A 25,238-nucleotide genomic window follows, 5' to 3' on the forward strand; every position below is an offset into this window, starting at 1 on the left:
AAAAGGAAGAACAGGAAAAAAAAAGCACACCACATATTTTAAATTTATAATCTTGTATAAACAAATTCATAAGAAAGAGGAGGAGAATAAGTTCTGTTTTATTACAAACCAAGTCTTGGAAATACAAATTTAAAATAATTTTGCATTTCTTCCAACATTTCTGTAGATTGATTGTATTTGTTGTAAAATGGGTTTTCGGCTATTTCAGTTCCCGCGGGGTTTTCTTGTTTTGATAAACGATCAGTTAATGATCCTTTAAGTGCCTGGGGATGGTCACTGGCTTAGCTCGTCACGCCCCTTAATGGGTATTAAATATTAGAATGCCATTAAAGTGGGATATAGGGTTCCCCCGAATGCCGCATTTATATGCACATACATTAAAGCGGGGAAAAGTCAAATGATTTCAGTTTCAGTTAGACGCGCGCCTGCCTCGAAGCGGGCACACGCCTCAGATCGAAACCCGTTTTTTCTTTTTCTTTCTTTTTGTAATGCCATTCAGAATAGATAGACTGTTAGACAGATCAGTATATGTTATGTGAGTGTGTGTATGAAGAAATTTCCCTGTTACTATTTATAGGCAGCGTGTGTCTCGGGCAAAAACTTCATCAAGATGCAATCAATTTGCAAGTGATGCGAGCAGAAATAAACAAACAGAGCAGCAACAACAAAAATCCCAATACCACCCACTTACAAGAGAGAGCGAAGAACGTGAGCGAGAACGAGAGCAGAGCGAATGCCAAAATAAAAGAGAGCCAATTTTATGCTGAACAAGCAGCAGCAGCAGCAGCGGCAGCGACGTTGACTGCGGCAGAGCGAAACGAGGACGAGCAGTCGAGCGCGCTTCTCAACAAAACTGCATTGTTGTCATATTTCGTAATACTCAGCAATAGCATGAGAATGCATAAAGGGGCCGCAACGGCCGAAGGGAAGGGGGGATGGCGGGGAAGATAGCAGGTCATAGCGAACCAGCAAAGGAAGCCAAATGAGGAGCGAGCTCTGCTCACTTTGGATGTCGACATGCGCGCTTATCAGACCCAACCGTCTGTATGGAGAGTGGAGAGTCAACACAGAGAGACCATAAGAAAGAGAGCAAGCAGCAGAAGAGCGCCAACGCAGCAGCAGCTAAAGTGCTGAGTGTGTGTGTGCATGTGTATGGGTGAGTGTGCGCCAAGCTAAAATGTCAAGTTGCTCGCTCGCTCTCGCTCTCTCTGTCTATCTTTCTGACGTTGCTGCAGCGGCCTGTGTGCTGTGCTGTGTTGTCTTCTCTGGGCCGACTGCGGCGTTTTGTCAGCACTTTGGCTGGTTTCACTGGCCGCCAAGCTATTCAAACGCTCATTCCATTCCATTTCATCCGCTCGTCCGCGTCCGTCAACATCCCACTTAACGTTTATTGCTTTTTTTTGCTTTAGTTGTTCGGTTTTTTGGTCATAGCTACGAAGGCTTCTCGGCTCAACTCTCGGCTCGGCTTCGTAAACAACACTCGGCCATTTATCACAATTTGAAATCCGCCATTACACAAACACGAAACGGGAGCAGAGCAGAGTAGAGCGACGATATTATTATCCACCCAGCGGCGACGACATCGATACCAACACCAGCAAAAGCAACAACAACAACAACAACGTCGTAAAACAGGCGCGCGCGTGTTCGTCGTCGTGGCAGCCCCTCACACACACAAATGGATTGACACTCACGCATACCAAGAAGACAGACTCACATCGGCTCCATCCAACTCTTCCGCCCAACCGCCCCATCCCCAACAGAAAAAGTTCGGCTCGCTTCGGTTTTCGTGATCGTGCTCTCGTTCTCGTCCGCGCGTTCGTGTCCAACAGCGACGTTGACAGCGACGCTGACAGCGACCGCAGCAGCGACAGCAGCAGCAACAGCAACAGCAACAAACATTAACATTCAGGGACAACGACAACACGGCGACGGCGTCTGCGTCGACATCCCTACGTTTCAGTTCTGATTGGAGGTTCGTGCGCCGCCGTTGTTTGCACGCGGCACAATTGCTCAGCTCTCAGCTCAGCTGTGTGGATTGTATTTTATTAGTTGAATTTCAATTCCGTTTTTTGTGCTGTTCTCGTTCGCCTTCAACAACAACTGATTTGTTAACATCCCGTGCTTTCTGTGTGTACAATTCCAAAATTTGTTGTCTATGATTTTCAATTCTTTCGCAACAACAATAATTCATGATAATAACAGAAGAAAATCGAAGAAACCCAAACTTAGACAACTTCAGTGCCTTCCAAAAGTGCTTCAAGTGCTAACAACAGTTTTTTTGCAAAAAACTTTCCATCAACAACAAATCAAATCAAATACAAAAAAAAATAAACCGCAAGCGGATTACTAAAGCTTCCAAGAAACGGTAAGTACAGCGAGAAGATGCAGCAAACAATGGCAATACATATGAATAAGAATAAATATGTATATGCATGTATGTACAATTTATTGCTGAATATGTTACACCATATTTGTCAGCAAGTTCCCCCTCTCCTCTTTTCCCTATAAACATCCGATGCGGGTTCGCTGGTCATTTCCCAGAATTTCCTATAAGCTATTTCAAACGTAAATCAAATAAAATTATTTTCTCAACTCATTTCCTTGTAAGAAACAATCTTAAATTCAAATTGTTGAATTCAAAAAAATAGTTTTTTTAAAAAACTTTAAGAAAATACAAAAAATTGTTCATTTAACAAACATCAATACAATCTCTTTGAATTAGATATTTATACATTTTTATTGAAAACAGCTAGTTTTTCGAGAAATTCAAAGAAGTATTTTGATGTTTTATAAATGAAGAAAGTTTTGGAAATTACATTAAATAATCGTTACGAAATTTTTCTAAACTGTTTAAAGACACCTAGAAAGTTTTTATTTCTTTTAATTTCTATCTTTATATGGAAAATTTAATATGTAAATGCTATAAATATTGTTAAAATTGTAAAAACATTTAGGAAATGCATTTCATATTGTTTATAGCAAGCAAATACCTGGTACGAGTTGCTTTGCAAAGGCATGTTGTTGTATCGTATCTAATGCCACAAATTACATACCAATAAATAAGTGTATCTGTGTGCTGTGCTCATAGATACATAGATACAAATTGGATTGCTGTGCTGTTGCTGTTATAGTTGTTGTTGTTGCTTTTCGTTTCGGTTTTGCTTCAGTGATCTTTGTCATTTTCAGTCTCCCATTTCCTTTTTTTTCTGCTACTGCACAGCCAACGAGACGGCGAATCAGTCACAGCCCAATCCCCAGCAAAAACGATCAGCATCGCCATCGGAATCGTATTGGATTGTGGATCGTGTGTCTGCCGACAATCGTCAGACGTTGTTGTTGGTGTTGTTGTTTGCCTCACCCCTTTTGTGTTTGATGCGAGGAGAGGATGTTTATGGGGTGTGGAAAGTAGAGTAGGAAGGAAGGGGGGCCTAAATAGATCCCCAATTCGCGTGCAGTAGCTGACACATTCCATTCCGTTTCGATTCCATTCCATTCCTGCCCGACTCTGCACGCTACTGAATGGAATGAATGAGTGAGTGAATAACTGAGTGAATGACTGAGTGATCTGATCAGCATATTTACATGCATCAAAGCATTCTCTCTCTCTCTCTCTCTCTCTCTCTCTCTCATATTGCGTTGCAGTTCCCAGCGCCACTTCCGCTGCGTAGCCATGACAACCCTGGCCACACCGCTTTAACACCTGTGCTTCTCACACATAGAATTTATGCAAATCACATTAAAATCGCATAAAAACCAAATCCCAATCTCCAATCTCTATTTGCTTTTTTGTCAGCTTTAACCCACTTCACACACACACATATAAGCTCACAAACATGTATGCGGCCCACCACAACTACTACTACTATAATCATGAATTATTATATTGCAATGAGCGCAAAGCGCAAAGGAAACCAAAACAACAACACGAAGAACTAGCAAACTAATCACACATAAATTTTGCGCTGTTGTTTTGTTAATGAAACAACCACGAGAGCAACAACAAGAACAACAGAAAAACACATAATAACAATGCTCTCATTGCGTGGCGCTCTCAAAGAGCTTTTGGCGGTCTCTCGCTCTCTTTCTATTGCTCTCGCTCTCTCACCAAAGCACAAATTATGCTCAAATTATATCTGCTGTTGTTGTTTAGCCGGCGCGGCGATCGAAGCAATTAAAAGAGCACAACACAGAGCATGACTAACACATTTTTAGTTGTCGCTACTGTATAACAAAATAACAAAAAAAAAAAAACAAGAGAAAAACCCATAACAATAACAACAATTATGACAGCTGTAAACTAAAAAATCACGTAAAAGTCATCGTCAAACCTCCCACTCAAAAAAAAAAGCTGTGTAGAGTTTACACACACATCCAAACACATGCATATTCTTGCTCTCCTTATTCCAATAGTTTCGAGTACATTCGAGACGCGTGCTTTTTTTCTCCTGCGATTTTAGCTTTTTTTTATTCCTTTCGACAATTATTATTATTATCACCTTTAAAAAAATCCAAAAATAAAGTAAGCACAATTTGTTGACAATGAGCTTAAGCCGCTGAAATTGCCTGTCGACTGCAATCTTCTTCATTCGAATTGTTGCGTTCCTGATTTTTATCACTTAACGTTCTGTGCTTTTATCTTTCGACTTGCAAGAATGTTGTTGATATGTTTTTAAGGCCTCGAAGGCTTCACGCTTTCAATTGTTTGATCTTATATACTCGCATTATATTCTCTTGAAGTTTCGCAAACTCTCCAAAGAAGAAAAGCTTCGACTAAAGCAAAATCACCAAAGCCGAATTTTAAAAGTGGAACACAAACAAAAAGTCCAAAAGCAACAACAACAAGAAAAGCAAAAGAAAAGGTCAGTGACCAAAATATGTTTTGCAATTGAGCAAAAAGCAACAACAAAAACAGCGGCCCCGAAAAAAGAATGTAGCAAAAAAGCAAGAGAAGTGATAGCAACCAACAAAAATAAACAGTAAACAACATTTTCGAATTTCATCAATTTTTCGCTGCCTTTTCGCTTTTTTCGTTGAGCTAAAGGAAGTGGGCCAAAAGAAATCTGCAACGTCTGTTGAAAGGATTTCAACATACATACATACATATATACTATATACGTAAGTATGTGTATATTATATACGTCTGGTCTGTTGCACGTGGCCTGCTTTTGCCTCAATGTGCAGTCTTAAGCCTTTGCTAAACCCTCGCAAAAAGGGGGGAAGCGGGAGAGAGTTTTGCACATCCGTCTGTCGCCTATTTATTTTGTAAGCACTTTAATTCAATTAACGCCGCCGACGTCGCTGTCGACGCAGCTCAATGTCCAATGTCCACGTCAAGTATTCGCAGTGTTGTGCGGCGCACAGGCTAAAAATCGTTTCCTATTTTGCATGCGCCAGCGAATGGTCAAGCAAAAAGGAAATCGCAACAACGAGTGAGGACTTAATGTGTGTGTGTGTGTCTTTATGTGTGCCTCTCTCACTCACTCACACTCTCATATGTATGAATTGCCTTCGCTGGGGCCTGCAGAAAAAAAGGCAACATCAGCAAATAAAAATAAGCAGCTACGAAATGCAAATGAAATGTAATTGAAAGCGTCGCTGCCTACGTCGCCGTCGCTGCTACCCTTAAGCTCTCTCGCTCTCTCTATCTCTCTGGGCATGGGGACATTGTCCGTTTATGGAACACAGCGGCAACCCAATGTAAGACGTTTACAGTGGTGTGAAAACAGCGCAACATGCAGCTAAAAATGCAATAGCAATTAGGATGTTCGACTTTTTTGTGGATGTTTCACACTGAGCAAAGCATATGCGCTACACTGTGCAGAAAACGCACGGACAGCAAAGAGCACATGACAATAAGCAAAAGCTGTGTGTATACTCAACATACATACATATATTTAATCCTCTCAAAGAGGATTTTGCACACGACACCAACACACACATATGCATTAGTATATACTTATACTTATACTTCTACACTTGCAAGGCAGGCGGCAAGCAGACAAACTCAATAATAACAGCGTAGATATTTTTCCTCGACGCGTCATCGCTCTGCTTAGCCTACAAGGAGCGAACAGCAGAGGAAAGTCACCTCTAAAGCGCATAGCGCAAGTATCCCCAACACAGGCACACACAAGCATACGCACACGTACACATACATGTGCACGCACGGACTGTGCGCGATAAGCTTAATTGAGTGCGCGGCAAAAGGTGGAGCAGAGCAGTGGAGAGGGCAGCTGACTGGCTGGCACACACAATTTTATCAAGGGGCCAAGCACACAGACAGGCGCGCACACACATACCTGCAAACATACCTACATATGCGTGTATGTATGTTTAGTACACATGGTCACGGCAGGAGAGTAGCAAGGAGAATAACAAAAACAAAAATATGTACGCAGCAGCGACGCTGGCAGCGAAATTCGCCTTGAGCAGAGAGCATTCCCCAACCCCCTTACACTCACGCAAACATATTGAAGAGAAAGCAGCGCAGCGCACAGAGTGCTTTTTTCTTTGCTGTTTCTGCTTGCTTTGCTTTTGTTTGTCGTTGTTGTTCTTGAGCCGAACGATCCTCATGTGCGCCTCGTTTCTGTTCGTGCGTCGGCTGGCTGTTCTTCGTTTATGGGCGGTGCGGGTGGACATGCATATGACACATGCAGACATGGGCAGCGTGCGCAGCTGTTTTACAATTTAAGTGCATGCGTATTTGTATGAGTATATGTATGTGTATATTTTGTACATATGTATGTGGGTACATGTGTTTTTTTTGTTTTTTTGATTTCCTGAGGATTTCTTTGCTGGACGCGGTATTTGGGTCAGCTTTTAAAAATACACATTTCTAATGTGCCATTGCCCAACGCAAGGAAGCAACAAACACACACTCACATGCAGGCAGCGTCGTTAATTTTTATGTGTGCGTAGGTTTGCGTCATTGGCAATCCCCAATAAAACAAAACAAAGTATAGAAACATGTCGTTTACCGTCGTCGTCTTATGCTCTCTCTGTCTCCCTTGCTCTCGTTATCAAAAACTTATCGAAATGAACGAAACTTTTTCGCCGCGTCGTCGATCAATTTTCGCTGCTCCTAGCGAAAAGGCGCGCGCACTGCTTGCTATCTCTCACTCACTCTTTCACACACAAAAAAAAAGAAAAAAATTCTTTTCACATGAGTTGCTGCACCGCAGCAATACGGACTGCGGTTTCCAGTTGCTTTTATCTTGCAGTATGTCCATATCAATTTTGTATATACCTACATTTGTATGTACTTCCTTTAAACACCCGTTATCAGCACTGCGAGTTAAGAAAATTTCACTGACAAGCCGCAAAATTTTAGATTTTACACAAACCGCAAGTCAAAGGCTACTGAAGTATTAGCAGCAGCAGGCTTAACAGCGACTGTAACATTAGCATGCATACGTGACGATGTTATTAACATTGGTTCATCATTAAAATTCGTTGCTAATTGCAATTATGATTTTTATTGAGCCATTAATTTGAGATTATTTTTGATTGTTGCAAAGTGAAGACACATTTCCACTATGCCATGTTTTTAAAGTCGCGTACAAAACTATTCTGTATTCGCTGTATTTGTAATTTTATTGATATGTTCGATGATAAATTATCGATAACGCTTAAGGGTTAAACCATTTGCTTAACATTTTCATCACTGATGCTGTTAATCACTTCGATAGGCACTTAAAATTTCTAATTGGATTATCGAAATAAGCTTTTCAAAAATGAAGTTTATCAAATGGAATTTTCATTTCATTTTGAATATTAGAATGAAAAGGACGGTTTTAAATTTAAATTTGTTATAAAATTTTAATATGAGTAGATTTTTAGTTCGAATCTTCCCCAAATTGGATTTAAACTATTTGAAATAATTGGAAATTAATGAATGAAAACCAAAATGAAAACTTCAAGAAGCTTTGAAAATGAAATAAGATCTTTACAAGCAACTCATTTTTTGCCAGTATAATGCGATCTTGTTGTAATGTGTGACGACGTTTTTGTTTGCTAGCTGAACTGTGTCAATGGAATGTTTTACCTCCTCCAGTCGATGGCTTGAGTTTTCCATTTGTGAATGCATGACCCGCATTTCCATGTCTAAATTAAGGACACCACCATAAAAAAAGCTCAAATAGAGAGGGGGCAAAGTTGTCGCCGCTTGTCTCTGGTCTCTGAATGTGTGGGCCGTGGCGTGAAGCAGGCACAAAAAACACGCATAGATCAATAATGGTGACAGGCAGCAAGACAACAGAGGGAGGGAGGGAACTTTGAGGCCAATTGTGGATGAAAGAAGCGCCCTTCTTTAGTGCTGTGTCTGCAACATTTTTTTATGGTTGACAAAATGTCAGTGAAACCGACAAATACAAAATGGTATGAGTGAGTGCTGTATATACATACATACATATGTATATAGTATTTGTGTGGAGATATTTTGTAATCGAGCAGCCAAGCCAAGGCAGGCAGTAAGCCCCGCTTTTGGATCCCCCAAAGTTGGCTGGCAGCCATCGCCGCTGGTTTTGTTGGCCAACAAATAACAAATCAGTCAGCAAAACTCAGCCTCAGTCAGTCAACGATCCAGTTGGCGATCGTCGAGTGAGCTCACTGAAGCGACAGTCGTCAGTCGAACAGTCGAACAGTCGGCGTCGACAGTAACGAGTTTTGCTATTTACAACATTCGATGTCGATGTCGACGTCCCGCCCAATATACATAGCTCTTTGGGCCCTTCACACACACAAACGCCTAGAGAGATCTGCCCTCTAACCACGATCTCCAACTAAAGTTTCGCTTTGAGCTTTGTCTTAACTCCTCCGCATTATCCATAATAGAACCTGTATACCAGCATAGACATTTACATAGCAGATATAATCAACAGATGCTTGGCACACATAATATAAGAAGAGGATAGCTTGTCATAATCTTGCCACAATGGGCTTGATATTATCTATGTGGAGAGCTTCAGGGAAATTTACATGGGGAATTCAAAAAATACAGATGAAAGATAAATTGAAATAGAAAACCAGAAAACTGAGTTGAAGATTCAATTTGTAGCAAATGTATAAAGTATGTAATATTTAAAACATAAAGTTTTTCAAAAAATATCATTATAAAATGCAAAATGTTTTATTAGAGAAAATAAACTTGCCGCACAATAGAAATGGAATAGAAATAATTTTGGTTCATGTTATACATAGAAAACTGCAGTGTAATTTACACACAAAATATAAATGTAAATTATATAATTTAAATGGATGTGGCTAACGCTTCTCGACCTAATGGCTAAGATCAAAGTTAAATGGATGTGGATACCAGAAATATTTGAAGTATGAGGATCTTAGATAAACACAACTCAATAGTGATGTTAATTATTATGAAGTCCCTTGAAAATATAGTAATCATTTGGTATTTTCAAGCAAGTTCTAGCTCAACTTAATGATCAATCAATTGCTTAAGGTTCCTTGAAGTTCGTTGTTAGTTCGTCCCACTGTGCGCCATCGCCAGTGCGCTGCGGTGCGTGTTTGTGTCTATTATTAAATTTCTCTATGCATCAATACGTTGGCAAAGCCAACGCACGCACACATCCTCACAACTTATGTGAATGTTTGTATTGCCCACTCACGCTGCTGCAGATGCGATTACATTTCATTGACAGTTTCAAGCGATTGGACATTTTGCTTTGAGCTTTCAATGCGAGCTTAGGACTTTGTTTTCACATACATGCATACGTATCTATTTTTATATACTTATCCATGTGTGTGTGCTTGTTATGCTCAATGGCATTGGGCTGCCCACATTTGTATCTGCTTCTTCTTCTACTTAATGCTGGGTGCTGCTTACGTGGATGGCTGGGCGACCTTTTGAGCTGAGCTTTCGAAAGCTCACTCGCTGCTGTATTGCCTACGTGCAAAGGAATTTTTACACTTGCCAGCGAAGAAAAAGGTAGAAAGAGGTAGAAACAACGACATCAACAATAACAACAACAACGGGACTTTATGACGAACGTTTGTCGTTGTTAGAAAACGAAACGAAAACGTAAAAACGTATTATACTTGACTATGTATGTAAATGTGTATGTCAGTCAACAAATTGTCGCTGGAGGAGCGCTGGGCAGCAGAGGAAGCATTAGAAAATCATAGCGCAATAGCTAGAGAAACAGTTGGCGGTTAGCGGGCCACAACGAGGCCGAGACCGAGACGAGCCGAACGTTAGCTCTGCAGCTGCTGCTGCTGCTGGAGCTCTGCTAGGGGAGTTGATCATGGGCGGCGAAGGGGAAGAGGGGAGCTGGCAGCAGCATGTGTTTGGTGCCAACCTGCGATACCTGTTCCGCGTGACGGCAGCAACAGCAACAACAGCAGCGACGGCAGCAGAACCCTGCCAGTTACTCAGTCAGTCATCAACAGTTGGCGGTTGGCTGCCACACACACAAACAAGCGCACACTCACACACACACACACTAACAAAAACATGCATGTGGACATGGACATGTTCGTCTAACACTATTGTCGCTCGCAGCCAACTCATTCACTCGTTTTTGTTGTTTACACAGCAAATAGCGCTGTAGGAAATCAAACACAGACCCTCCCTCTCTCTCACTCTTTGGTGCTCTCTCACAAGCACAGCACACAGCGAGAAACGGAGAGAGGTAGAGAGAGGGAGACACAATCACAGGCTGGGCCGCCATAGCGTTGATCGGCTTTTGATTGTGGGGGCGAAACGTGGATGTGGATGTGTGAATGTGTGGGCCATGTGTGGCCAAAGTGTCACGCAGCTCCCACAAAACAACATCCACAAACACATAGACACACAGACAGACACACATAGAGCATCAACCTACTTTTGGGCATAAGATATTGAGTAACAATTGGCAAGCGACGAGTCAGTTTTGTCAGTTGCACATAGAACGCTGTAAGCGCGCTTTGGCATCCAACAAACAGTATATGTATGTATAAAGAGAGGAAAATAATTTGCCCAATTTTCTATACGAAAAAAAAACCACAACATGGCATGTAAGCCCATAATAGCCCAATGGGAAACTTGCGCTGTTGGGTATCCTAAGCAAAAACACAAGCAAAGCAAGCACACACTCATACATGTATCCACACATATATTTTGTATGTAGACTATTCCATTGTAAGCCGTTCCAGGCTCTCTTTGCGTTCCAAGTCAAAGAGGAAGTCGACGAGCATAAATAGAGTGGGTAAATTTGAGATACATAAATATTAGACCTGCGACTTAGTAGAACAACAATAATAAACAACAACAACGAATAATAACAATGGGCAGCAGCACTGCGATCATTCGTGGCATAGCTCCACCATCAACAACAACAACCAAATCCAACTCAAAAGTAGAAAAGATTAAACAGACTGCAAAAAAAAAACCAACCGACACAACACGCAATAGGGCAAGGCAAACAACAACAGCGCCAACGGCGACGTCAACGGCAGCAACAGCAGCAGCGCCAATGGCGACGGCGACTGCGAACTGAGCTGAGCCAGCAACAGGAATTTACGATTCAGTGGCTACCCTGTTGTTGTTGCTATTGTTGTTGTACCTATGTACATAGACATACATGTGTGTGTGTGTGTATTTGTTGTTTACTGCTTTGTTGCTATTTCACCTGGGTTGGGGCGCTGAATGTGTGTGTGTGTGTGCGTAGCTTTGTGCATGGATCTTCGCCAAGGTGCGCCTGTGTGTGTGAGAGCCTCTATTAGGCAAAACATTCGCTTCCGTTGTAAGAGACCGTAAGTAAGGTGAGGTGAGGCTAGGGGTGGGTTAATGTGACTAGACAAATAACCAAATTAAAAATGAATAATAACAACAACATTAATGCGAGAGTAGGATAAAGATAGCTAGCTCACTTTGGAGAGTTTGCAGCAGCTGAACTGCGCAGCGATTTCAATAGGATTCCAATTTGAAAATTCGTCATTCGCCTTGTAGAATTTACAATTGCTTACGTAATCCCTCCAACACACTTGCGCACGAAGCAGCACTGCGACAGCGGCAGAGCAAAGCGCCTACACACAAACGCTCCTGCACACACACACACACATACACAAACAGACATACAAAGCAAAGCAACAGCGATAGCGACAGCAACAGCGACAGACAATTTAAGTTTGCGTCTGCGTCGCTGGCTCAAGTTTCCACATGTTTTTCCAATTGCCGCAAAAGCCAAGCCAACCACACACAAACACACATGCAGATGGAAAAACTAAAAGGCAACGGCAGCGACAGCGGCCCAACCCCAGAGCAGCCGCCCAACCCAAGTGACGCCTATTGCCCTTACAATTACAACAACAACATGCAACACAGCAAAAGACTCCACAGCAGACAATCAGCAGCAAGCAGCGGCTGCTGCGACTGCGACGCGCCTCGCACCCAAAGTTGTGTTTCTAGCTTTTTCTTTTTTCCATCATGTTTTTCTTTTTAACCCCGTTTCGTCAACGTTGTTGGCACGACGTCCGCTTGTCCCTCCCCACAGCCCCAAAAGGGGCCCAGCGCGCATGCAAGGGAAATTAAAAATTCAAAAAGTCAAAGGCGCAAGCAGCGATCCGACTGAGCGAGAGAGCGCAAAAGAGAGAGCGACAGCGAAAGAGCGCCGAATAGCATTAGCACAAGTAAGTGGAGAGTCGGAGAGCCAGCAAATCCATTGGAGACTTGGGGACCAACAACTGTTCGTTCCTTTTGTGATGATGAGAGCGTGTAACGTCAACAGCGGCGTTGGCAGCGACGCGCCGACTGCGACCGCGACCGACGGATGTAGGATTGTTGTCTCTGTATATGTGCGTCTGTGTGTAGCAAGAAGCTAATAAGCGGACAAGCAGAGGAAGAAGAAGAAGAAGAAGCAGCCGCAGCAGCAACAGAGCAGCAGCAGAGGCCGCCTCGGCTGTCGCTTGCTTTGCTGTCTCGTTTAGGAGCCGAGGATCGCTCAGTCAGTGTATTGGTGTCAAACGAGACGGACGAATTTGGCGGCAAAGAGATTTTCCATTGCTCGTTTCGCTCGTTCGCTCGCTTGTTCGTTCGTGTTCGGTCGCAGCCCTCCCCCACGCCCCCAAATCCTCTCTAATCTTTTTCTCTCTCACACTGAAATTGTGAAAATTTCCATTTGGAAATTGGGCAACGGCTAACAAAAAAAAAACGCAGAAGTTAAATTAAAATTAAATAAAAAAAGTGCACAGTAGAAAAAAGTAAAAGTTTAACAAAAGGAAATCCCCAAGAAAAAGGTGCATATGAAGTGTTTGTAAAATTGTGAAATGTGTAAAATGAGCAACAAGCGCTACAAGTGTGAATAAAATATTCACTGTCTGTTCATTGATATTCCAAAGTCTCCTTTCATGTAGAATTTAAGTGTGTGTGTGTGTGTATGTATGATTCAAAAGGGGGTGTAAAAATAAGCGCATGTAAAGTGATCTCCGTAGTCTTTGCCTCCCACCCCTAAAAACGTTCGACTGCTGCTCGCTTATCATGCGCCCTATTCGTGTGACTTTGTATGCCTGTGTATGTGTGTATATGTGAGCAGCGTGCCTGCGTGTATGTGTGTGCGTGCGTGCGTGTCGGAGCTGCGCAGTCGGCTTCCTGTGCGAGGACTTTGACTTGCTCATTTCATTCGCTCGTGTGGCCTGTTCAAGTGAGGACGTGTCAGCGGCTTCTCTTATCGTTACTTGCGGCTCTCTTTTGCTTCGCAAGCAAATAAAAACTTGAAAATAAAATAGCCAATGTGAAGAATATAAAAAGTAAGCATTGCGGTCAGTTTAACGTGCGTGATGTAGTCACAACAAACAAACAACACAATTTTTAACAACAAAAAAATAATACCTATACATATGTGTGCGTGTACAAGTAAAAACTGTTCATTAATGCCAATGCGCTAGATCATCGAACCAATTTTTTTCTACTGCTGCAAAAAGCTGCAGTGATCAACTTTGAAAGCTCTCTCTAAAGTGTATGAATGCGTGTGTTGTGTCAAAGAGCGAACACAATAAATGCGGCAAGTGTTTTGAGCTCTCTTTGGCTTTTGCGCTCTCACGCTCTAACTATAGCTCTCTTGCTATGGGCGGCCCATTCAATTAATTTGAACAAGTGCAATACAAAAACAATAACAAAATTACACTATTACTACGAAAACTGCAATAACAAAAAACCAGAAAAGAGCAAAAGCATGTGTAATAAATTTGACAGCAAGTGAAATTGTAAAATGAATGATTTTCAATTAAGTGTACAACAACAACAACAACAGAAAACAGTAAAGACGACGCTTTGCTTGCGATAAGATAAGAAAGAAGAGCGCGTTAGCGATGGCAAATATTAGCAGCAAGTGTCTCCAGGGGCGGAGAAAAGAAGGAACACCATTTAAATACATACAAAAATGTATGCGTGATTGTGTTTGTGTGTGTGTGTGTGTGTGCGCATGCTAAGGAGCTTGGACCAAAAAAGTAAAGAAGAACGAACCAAAAAAAAACGTGATAAGTGCTATGAACAATATTTATAATACGTATTGTATACGTGCGTATGTGTGTGAGTCGCTCGCTGTATGTGTTGTTAGCTAAAATTCCATGGATGTTCTTGTTCTTGTTGTTTTTGTGGGGAGCTGTTCTACCAACTTGTTCGTTTGCGCTTATTGCCTTATTTCGTTCTCCACTCTCTTTCACTCGCTCTGCTACTTCAATTTAATGACTTTTGCTGCTGTGTAAACTTTTGCTCATTCTCCTTTACACCATTTACGTGCCTTGCTTGTGTTTGCTGCTTTATCGTTTCGCTGACTTGCAAGTGTGTCTAACTTTGTGTGTGTGTGTGTGTGTGCCTTTTAATTTGTTTCTCCAAGTTTCCACACCCTTTGGCAACTTTTCAAGTCAAGTGTCTAACGATCTCTAAAACAAATTCAAATTATATTTTACAAACGTCCTGCTACAATGACTGAATTATTCTATGAACAGACTGCTTGCTTTTCAGTCAGCCCAATGCTGTTGGGGTCTCGCAACACACGACAGGCAAACAAAGTCACGCACACACATTTGTACTGCTCTCCACTCTCCACTTTTCGTTGAGTGCGTTGTGTGTGGGTGTGTGCTTGGCTGCTTTGTTATTGTTGTTGTAATTTGCCCATTTGAAACACACATTTGAAATTTCCATTTAGATTTCCTCATTTAACTGTTGCTTTCTCGCTTTTGTTTTCCTGCATCGAGCTGAGCTGAGCTGAGCTGAGTTTGCCTATCTGGGCTTTGCCTGCATAGTATTTTCGTCGAACCTTTGTCGACTGTTTGACCTGGCGGGTCGTCTGGTAAATTAAATTTTGTTTGCATTTAATTTATGAGGCGAGCGCGAACGACGTCGCAGCAGCGAGCAAAGGCAGCGGCGCATGATGAAGGCAGAGGGGCAAGAAACCCAGTTTCCCTCGCCAATCCTTTGATCTCTGGAATTTCGTTATAATTATTATCCATTATTCCCCCTCTTAACAACTCCGCACCAGCAAGTTATTAATTTAGTGTTTTTTTTGTTTATTATTTTTGCCTTTGCAGCATTATTTGATATTATCGTCAAAATGTCAACGTGTTGAGCACTAAGTAAAAAAAAAAAAAAAAAAACTGAAAAAAAGGACGTCAAGGATATTAAGTAAAACATTTGTTTTGAAAACATTTGCATGCAATACTATTTAAAACGGAACTGTGTGTTTTTACGGCTGATACGCTATAAACATAAATTTAATAAATATTCGAAACACACAAAAACGGCTTCCAAATGAAGATGGCATCTCAACGGTTTTGTTTGCGCTGGAACAATCATCAGAGCAATCTGCTGTCTGTCTTCGATCAGCTGCTGCACGCCGAAACATTCACAGATGTCACGCTCGCCGTCGAGGGACAATATCTCAAAGCACACAAGGTAAACTACAATTATTTGAATATTTGTGGAAAATTATATTAATACAAAATACTTAATTTTAGATGGTGCTCTCCGCCTGCAGTCCATATTTCAATGCACTGTTTGTCAATCATCCGGAAAAACATCCGATTGTCATACTCAAAGATGTGCCGTATTCGGATATGAAATCGCTGCTCGATTTCATGTATCGCGGTGAAGTTAGCGTAGATCAGGAGCGTCTCACAGCGTTTTTACGTGTGGCCGAAAGTCTGCGCATCAAAGGATTAACCGAGGTGAACGATGATAAGCCCACAGCAGCGGAAAATGCGCCGGCGCCGCCACAATTGCAACGCATCCAACCGTATTTGGTGCCGCAGCAGCAGCAGCAACGCAAGCAGAATGCCAATGTGCTGGCCGCAAATGCAGCTGCAGCCGCGTTGCAAGCTGCCACACAGCAACAACAACAGCAGCAACAACAACAAACCTCGCTGCTAAGTTCTGCCCTGATGCCAAAGCGTAAACGTGGCAGGCCTCGCAAGCTATCGGGCAGCTCAAATGGCACTGGCAACGATTACGATGAATACGAACGCGATGGTCTGATGAATGTAAGCAAGAGTTTCTCAACTCTCAAACAGCACTCGCAAGAATTCATATTAATTGCTATTTAATTGACAGGACTCGGATATGGGCAACGGCAAGCTGGGCAATGAATCATATTCTGGCAACGATGATGGCTCCGATGACAATCAACAAGACGCTGGACACCATGATGATCTAAATGTAAGTGAACTACACTCTTTATGATTACAATTATGTTTTGCTAATCTGGGTAAACTTTCTTCTTTCGCCGGCATTGCAGGAAAGTCGCGACTCGCTGCCCTCGAAGAGATCAAAGAGCGGGAAAGATCAGCGCATGGCACAACAGCAACAACAACAGCAGCAACAACAACACGACGACAACAGCACTTCCGGTGAGTTGAGCTTGTGCTTTAAAGTATATTTTCATCTTTTGTGCTCACATGATTCATATGCATCAATTTGTAATGATTGTAATTAAGACAATTCTAGCACTAAGTTAACTAAACATTACAAAAAAAAGACAATTTTAACAATAATCAGCATCAGTTTTAAGAGCAGAAAAACCATCACAACAAACCAAACTAAGGACAAAACAGCACAAGAAAAACAATACATAAAAATACAGAAACAACAAAAATACATTCGAACATTTGAAAACAATCTCATCTGCAAACATTTCGAATTGTGTTATCGGAAAAGCTAAAAAGGGATTTACGCATTTTGTTTATATAGGAAGCGAAAGCGAATTATTATCGTAATTGAAATCGTGTCGGTTACGTTCTTTTTTTGAGTGAGACAAAGAAAAGTTGAGTTGAGAAATTCGAAAAATGAAAAGTTGAATTAATGAAAAAGTGTTTTAAAAAAATCGAGTGAGTGACGCGGCATTTTTGGCATTCAATATTTGTGTATAAAGAAAGCATCCTGCGAGCGCCAGGTGAGTGTCCCCAACAACAACAAAAAAACAACGATATGATGCCAAAGAAATGCAAAATCCACAAATGCTAAAAGTAAAGAAAAATTATAAAGAAAATCAGTAAAACAGATTGAGAGAAGTTTATAATCGGGTTTGATGAGCTCACAGGGATTTATGGCCGACGCTTGAAAAACAAAAAAAAACAAAAACTAAAACTTGTTATTCAAAATTCATTTTCACGAATTTTTCGACAAATTTTTAAGTCAAAACTGAAATCCGCGTAAATCGTAGCAGAAGAAAATCTCTGGAACAGCTGAATAAAAAATGCGTGCAACAACAACGCTGCAGAATACAAAAAAAAAATGATATCTTCAATAGCAACCACAAACAAAACTTTTCGAACTCGAAACGCGCGAAATACAAGACAAAAAAAAAAAAAAAAAAAAACGATAATGGCTTGAAAATCCCTATAGCTTTTCCGATCCGATTTGAAAACTTGAACTTGAGTGTTGCCTCTTCTCTGATCATTTGTGTTTTTGCCTTTCTCTTGCATTGTACACACACACACACACACACACACACACACACACACACACACACACACACACACACACACACACACACACACACACACACACACACACACATACACTTAGATTGGAGCAAAATTAACTTTGCATTTCTCTTTTAGATGGCAACGAAAGCGATGGCGAGGGAATGGACACATCATACATGGAACCTCAACTGATGCTCGACGAATACGACGAACCCGTGGAATTCAAATACAATCCGCTCACGGACAACAACAGCTCACCCACGCAGGATCAATCAGGCGCCGCAGGCTCAGAAAGTGGCAGCCATCACTTGCAGGAGCAGGCGAGACAGCAGGCCTTCCTGATTGCCGCCCAACGTAAGCATCAAGCGGACACCGCTGCGGCGCTGGCGGTGAACACGGGCGGAGCACTTAAGTTGAACATAATTGGAGTGTCGGGCGCTGGGGGCAGCGGCAGTGGCAAGTCCATGGTTAGCATTCCCAAATTGACGCCCATTGGCAAAGTGAATGCCGCCTCGACGCCGCTCGTCTCGCCCGCATCGTCGTCATCGTCGAAGCCGCGCGCCCAGAAGCGACCCAAGCTCAAGCAGCAGAATGGCGATGTGAAGAATGCGTACGCATCGGCTGGACAGGAGTACCTCGATCTGTACAACAGCAGCAGCGATGGCTTCAAGCTCAAGTCCGAGCTGCTCGGCGGCAGCACGCCCAATTTAAGCAGCAGCGGTACTGGAGGTGGAGGAGGGCTGGGCGTAACGCCAGCGGTGAAGACCAAACTCAATCTCAGCAGCAACATTGGCGAGGGCGAGACGGAGGGATCGGTGCGCGACTATTGTACCAAAGAGGGCGAGCACACGTATCGTTGCAAGGTGTGTTCGCGTGTCTACACGCACATCAGCAACTTCTGTCGCCACTATGTGACCTCGCACAAGCGCAACGTCAAGGTGTATCCGTGTCCGTTCTGCTTCAAGGAGTTCACGCGCAAGGACAACATGACGGCGCACGTCAAGATCATCCATAAGATTGAGAATCCATCGACTGCGTTGGCCAGCGTCGCAGCTGCAACGTTGGCCAATCAATCGGCGGGCACAACGCCAACGCCACCGGATCTAAATGCGCAGAGTTCGAATCAATCGCTGCCAGCGTCTGGCAACAATGCGTTATCCACCTCATCATCGTCGTCCACATCGTCATCGAGCGGTTCCCTCGGTCCGCTGACAACGGCAGCAGCGGCAGCTGCCGCAGCGCAATAAGAAGAGCTGAAGCAATGAGCATGAAAACAACTCAGCTTTGCTTGCTGCTGCAACACACACACACACACTTAGACACAATCAACAAAACAATAAGCCGCATATTCCAAAAGAGATAAATACTTTGATGATGGGCAGAAAACAGAAAAAAGGCAGCGCCAGGCGCAACGTGTGCCTTCTTCTAAATGGGCGGGGCAAAAATATCATAGGCTATGGGGACTCTTAGGGGGGATTGCAGAGGCAGTTAACATTAACATTTCACATACAAAATGAAACGAAAAAAGAAAAATATGGAAAAAAAAATTGTTAATTTTTGTTTTTTAGTTATTTACACACACAAACACACACAGACACAGACAAGGCTTTTTCTTTGCTCTTCTCCCACGCTGTTGAGCAATTTTTGTTTCTCAAATTTCTCCCTCACAATAATAATGAATGCTTTTATTTTTTATTATTATTATTATCATTATTTTTTATAATTTTTTTAAAAATGATTTATATTATTTTTTGTTTGTATTATTCATACACATGTTGTGCAATTATTTTCGATTTCGAATCCGGTTTCGAACTAGTTTTTATCACCCACAATAAACCATAACAATAATAATAAAAAAATATAAAAATGCTAGTGTCTTCTGCGTCTCGCAATTGACAATACCAATCTATAAATACCAATTAGGATAACTAATATCGTTAATATAAAAATATACTATATTTTTAGTATATTCATTCATTAATTATTTTATTAATAATTTCATATATCAAAAGTGTTACTATTCGACATTTTTATTTTGCACACACCGCAGCGGCCTTATAAAGAATGCAAACCACACAATAAAAAACTAAACAAAACAAAATAACTAAAAAAGGAAGATGAGCACTTTTAGTTAATGACAAGCAAAAATACTAAATTTTTATATATATATTTACTTAGTTATAGAAACACAAACACACATAAATATGAATATCTAAATATTGTCTTTGGTATGCGCGTAGCTATAGTTCTATTATTTAATTAATATATATATATACCAATCTCTTGATATATATATATACTGAACAACATTATGATTATCATATTGTTTTACGTTTAAATGTTAATGTTAATGTTAATCATGTAATTTGTGTGAATCGTGCGAACGGAGGGAGAACGCAGATCTACCTTGTTGCCTTCAAATGAAGCTAGTTAAAAGATGAGAAACGGGGGCGGCAGCATTGTCAATCAATGCACTCAATGCTCCCCCTAAATCAATCAATCAACCAATCAATCAAACACACACATACACACACACTGAAACACACAATTCGGGGCGAGGGATTGCAAATGTTTCGTATTCGAATTGTGGGTTCAAAATGTTAATAAAACTCTAATTGTAAAATCAACAATAATATACATAATATATCTATAAATATATACAATATTATTAATAATGTTTTACAATTACGATATGGTTACATAAACATAACATAACATAATAACTAACGTAGTCTAAACAAAACCAACAACTATGCAAATAATTTATCAATTTATTACAACTATAAATAATTATACAATTTACAATTAAAAACGTAAAATTTATGTTGTATATCGGAGGCTTAAATTATCGCCAAAGAAACGAAGCAAAACAAAAGAAAACAAAACAAACACACACACACACAAAAATGCGAAAAATACAAAAGAAAATAATAATATGATATGATATGTATGTAAATTCGACAACAGAGCAACAAGAGAAACAATTAACGCAAAGCAAAAGAATAAACACGATCTCCAAGAAAAAAAACAAAAAACAAAAACACACAACACTTGAAAAGGTTAAAAAACAAAAGAAAACAAAAATAATTATATTTTTCATAAAAGAAAATTGAATTTGTTCAGCTCCAATTTTTGTTAGCATCGGAAGGGAAGAGAGGAGGAGGAGGAGTTAAAGGAGAAGAAGGAGACGGAGAAGGAAAACAGCAATTAAATAATCTGTGTAATAAATAATAAAACAAAATACTGCGTGTCTACGCTAATTTATTAAATGTAATTTGTTTTTAATTCTTTATTTAGTGTTAGCTAGTGCAATTTATGTAGTTAAGTATAATCGCTCTATCCACCAACCACCAACAAAACTCCCCCAATCGAAACTGTCCCCCGATAAGAAAAATGAAAAAAAGTATAGCTAACCACAACAAATATTATTTGGCGTTTCAACAAACACACACACACACTACACAGACACCTCACAAAAACATGCAAATAAATATTTATATATCTATATTGTATGTACTATAATTTAACTTTAATTAAATTAGTTTACATTTACTACACATATGTTTTTTATTATTGCATTCAAGAAACACAGCGTTAAATGTAACTAAAACTCATATCACACACATACACACACTCACTCACTCAATATCAATCTATCAATAATTTTCTCTCGCCTTCCAACTCGAAAAAAACAACACAAATTAGAGATGCAATTCTACTATAAACACTTCCATTATAAATAAACAAAATAATATTATAATTAAACAGTCATGCTTTTGATGCCCAAAGAAAACAAAATGAAAAAAAAAAGATGAAATATTATTTTAAAAACCGAACTTGTTGCACAGTTGTGAATATAGCTAACAACAACAACAACAACATCAACAAAAGAATCTTCCGCAAATTGTTGTTTTCTGGAGGATTAGCAAGTTACGAAAAAAATAAACAATTACAGCAAATTTTGTAAAATTTATAAATAATAGTAAATCACGCAATATTATTCAATAAAAATAACAATTTTGTTATACATACATATACATATGTATTTTTTTTATTCATTAACAAAATGACAATCAAAATTTGAATGAGAAACTGAGAAGAGAAATAAAATACACACTTACCATATGCAAAATGAAATATAATTCTGAAAAAGAATCTATTTGTTTTGAATTTTATTCCACAAGAAAACTTCGGCTTGCCGAGGATAATTTCTATATTTTAGTTAGTTGAACGGGAAAAATTAAAAAGTGTAATTATAATGCTGACTCTAAAAATGTTTAGGATTAAATTCCCTCAACAAAAGCTTCTTTTTTTTAAGTTTCAGTAAATATTTGAAAGTTTATTTTAATTTTTCTTAATTTCGTTTTAACTGAAAATTTTTTTTGGGTTTTAAAATGACTTTCAATAATGTTCTTATTTTATAAAATTTCTGAACTTTATTTTAAGTAATTCCTTGAACGCTCAATTCGTATTAGTTGGATTTAACATTGGAATGTTTGTATTATTTAAATATTACAAAAGGCAATAACTATTTTAGAATTTAAATATTGATAGGGCTGAATATTAAGACTTTGGTAGTATCTCTTTTTAACTTATTACTGATGAAATTTTTGAATTTAGATTTCAAAAGACCTAAATACAAACATTTTGAAGAAGGTTTTTGGAAAATCTCTTTTTTGTGAATTTATTTTTATAATACTCTCGAAAAAATAGGTTTTTTTTTTTTAAATTAGATAAAGAATTTTTCAATTTGAATTTCCTTTCTAATTAATATTTGAATTCTTGACTTCTTCCAGCTGCTCAAGCCACACCAGAGCTCTCTCAGCGTCTCTTTGGCCCACCCACGTTGATTCCCATTACCACCAACAGCCCAGCAACAGCATCATCAGCAGCAGCAACAGCAACAGAGTCCAGTGAGCTTGCCACGCCCCCCGCTTCGCTGCATCTGCCCACCATATTGGGTTTAAGAATTCGTGCCGTGAATCTAAACAATTCCAACGCAGCAGCAACGACAGCAATGGCGCCACAAAGCAGCAACTCTCTGCTGAAGCAACAGCTGCGTGGCGCCACCAAGGAACCAGAGGAAACTGTGCCACAAGCTGCGACTGTGGAGGAGAGTGTACTGGAGAACGTGCCACAGCAGAAGGAGAACAATTGCAGTGCATTGCAATCGCTGGCGAATGGAGCAGAGCGACAATCGCAGCACAATAGTGGCAACAACAACAGCAGCAGCGGCAGTGGCAGCTTGCATCAGCAGCTGCTGTTGCACATTGCGGCGAATGCGAAGCCGCTGTTGAAGCACAATGCCAGCGACTTTTACCAAGCACAACAGCAACCGGATGCATCGCCAACGGGCGCCAACGAGTCGCAATTTGTGGACGAGGACATGGAGCTGTTGGATCAGGACAAATGCGATGAGCCGGATCACGAGTTGTTGCAGCTGGCCGACGAGAATGCTGGACTGCCTGGCTACCAGGCATCCGATGGCTTTGAGGAGCCCAACACGCCCACCGAGGGGGAGGTGAACGCAGCAACGCCAGCAACAACCTCAACACCCAAGCGTCCCATACAGCGACGTCGAGTGCGACGCAAGGCGCAGTCAACGCTCGATGATCAGGCTGAGCATTTGACGGAGATGTCGGTGCGTGGTTTGGATCTGTTTCGTTATGCCAGCGTTGTGGAGGGTGTCTATCGTTGCACCGAATGCGCCAAGGAGAACATGCAGAAGACCTTCAAGAACAAGTACAGTTTTCAGCGTCACGCATTTCTCTATCACGAGGGCAAGCATCGCAAGGTCTTCCCCTGTCCGGTGTGTTCGAAGGAGTTTTCGCGGCCCGACAAGATGAAGAACCATTTGAAGATGACCCACGAGAATTGCACGCCACCCAAGGATATGGGAGCATTTAGTTCACTGAAATATTTGATCTCGGCCGCCGCTGCCGGCGACATGCACACAACGCTCTACCAGCAACAGCAACAACAGCAGCACCAGCAACAGCAACAGGAGCAATATCAGCGACAGCTGGAGGAGCAACAGTTGCAGCTGCAGCAACAGCAACAAGAGCAGCAGCAACAGCAACAACAACTGGCGTCTGGCTACGATTGCCAGGACAGCACGCTGCTGTTGCCCGATGTGAAGCAGGAGCAGCAGGATCACGAGGCAGACAACGAACAGGAGTTGGGCTCAGCTGCAGCGGCAGCTATGCTGAGTCTGCAGAACGATGTGATCATCAAGAATGAGCTGCAAATCTCGCCATCGCCATCTCCATCGCCGCCAGCAATGTGTGCGTTGCCCGAGGGCAGCAATCGGCCGCTGGCGAATGCCGCACAAACCGCAACGTAAAGACTTTTCACCTGGCAAATGCACAAGACAACGAGAGTGCCTTAACTATACACACAAATACTGTAAAATACTTAAGGATAAGCAATAATTCGTCAACTGAAAAACACTCAACAATCATCATCAACAATTAGTTAATATCTAGCTAATTTCATACTTGATAAATCTTAAGCAATTTACTTGTACACACGGTTCCGTCCATAAAGCCTTAAGTTATATACTACAAACTTTAGTTTAAGACAACATTTCATTAATTAGACTTAAGTGCAACTGATACAACTAGTAATAGCAAAATTCTAAGATCCCACTGCCTAAATTTAATTTAATTCTAATTTTATTATCTAAGTAAATGCAAATTGTTTGTTGCATTTAAGTAAAACGAGTTGGCACCGTCCTTTTTTGACTCGTCCTCTTTAGCCTCTTTTTTGTTTTACTTTTTTTGATTTCTTATGTGATTTTGTTAAAACTTTCGTTTTATACACTTTGTTTTTTTTTATTACTTTATTTTACATAAATTGTAAATAGTATTACGATCAATACTCAAAGTCCGTAGATTAATTGGTATGTTGTTGTTTTTCAAATTGGAAACAAACAAGAAATCCAATCCATTGGCTATTTGTGCAATTATCAAAAATAACTTCGAGGCGTCACATGAATCACCCAAATTATGGGTTATCATGACAGTCTACGAAAGAATGTTGTAAACTTAATTATCGACTACTTAATTATGCTCTAGCAGACTCTTAGCAATACATATAACTATTTATAATTTTAGATATTACGGCATTAAAACGTGCTTCAATCGCAATCGCTGCACAATACAATGCGCAAGGGACTTCCAGTGAATATTAACTGATATTTTGTGTTAAGTTAAACAAAGCATTATAACTACATGTATGCACATTAAGTATAGACGAAAACAAAAGCCTAGTGAAAAGAGTGGCGTGCACAAAACGCACAAATTGTACGCTCAAAAGTACTC

The 25,238-nt window shown here is 40.7% G+C and overlaps 1 protein-coding gene across 4 annotated transcripts; it reads left to right on the forward strand.

Annotated features, from left to right (window-relative positions):
- The first annotated feature begins 1,317 nt into the window (after nt 1–1,317).
- LOC127566039 (protein tramtrack, beta isoform) lies at nt 1,318–25,183 on the forward strand. 4 transcript variants are annotated; one of them, XM_052007480.1, is made up of 6 exons: nt 1,318–2,368; nt 15,526–15,889; nt 15,952–16,473; nt 16,544–16,648; nt 16,728–16,839; nt 22,713–25,183. In XM_052007480.1, the coding sequence occupies exons 2-6, from the start codon at nt 15,746–15,748 to the stop codon at nt 24,257–24,259; spliced, it is 2,430 nt and encodes an 809-aa protein (XP_051863440.1). In that variant the 5' UTR covers nt 1,318–2,368; nt 15,526–15,745; the 3' UTR covers nt 24,260–25,183. The 4 variants fall into 4 exon arrangements, with proteins under 4 accessions (XP_051863440.1, XP_051863443.1, XP_051863441.1 ...); XM_052007483.1 differs by lacking the exon at nt 22,713–25,183 and adding an exon at nt 18,052–20,032 and having other exon boundaries at nt 1,343–2,368; XM_052007481.1 differs by lacking the exon at nt 1,318–2,368 and adding an exon at nt 12,929–13,233.
- Nucleotides 25,184–25,238: the final 55 nt, after the last annotated feature.

This window comes from Drosophila albomicans, chromosome 2R, assembly GCF_009650485.2.
Source record: "Drosophila albomicans strain 15112-1751.03 chromosome 2R, ASM965048v2, whole genome shotgun sequence".
NCBI classification, from domain to species: Eukaryota; Metazoa; Arthropoda; class Insecta; order Diptera; family Drosophilidae; genus Drosophila; species Drosophila albomicans.

What these genes read in the sequence shown, in the direction of transcription:
- LOC127566039 (XM_052007480.1), top strand. Translation starts at nt 15,746, where the DNA reads ATGAAGATGGCATCTCAACGGTTTTGTTTGCGCTGGAACAATCATCAG. An exon ending in GACACCATGATGATCTAAAT is followed by an intron (nt 16,649 to 16,727) that starts GTAAGTGAACTA and finishes CCGGCATTGCAG; the next exon opens with GAAAGTCGCGACTCGCTGCC. An exon ending in CGACGACAACAGCACTTCCG is followed by an intron (nt 16,840 to 22,712) that starts GTGAGTTGAGCT and finishes GACTTCTTCCAG; the next exon opens with CTGCTCAAGCCACACCAGAG.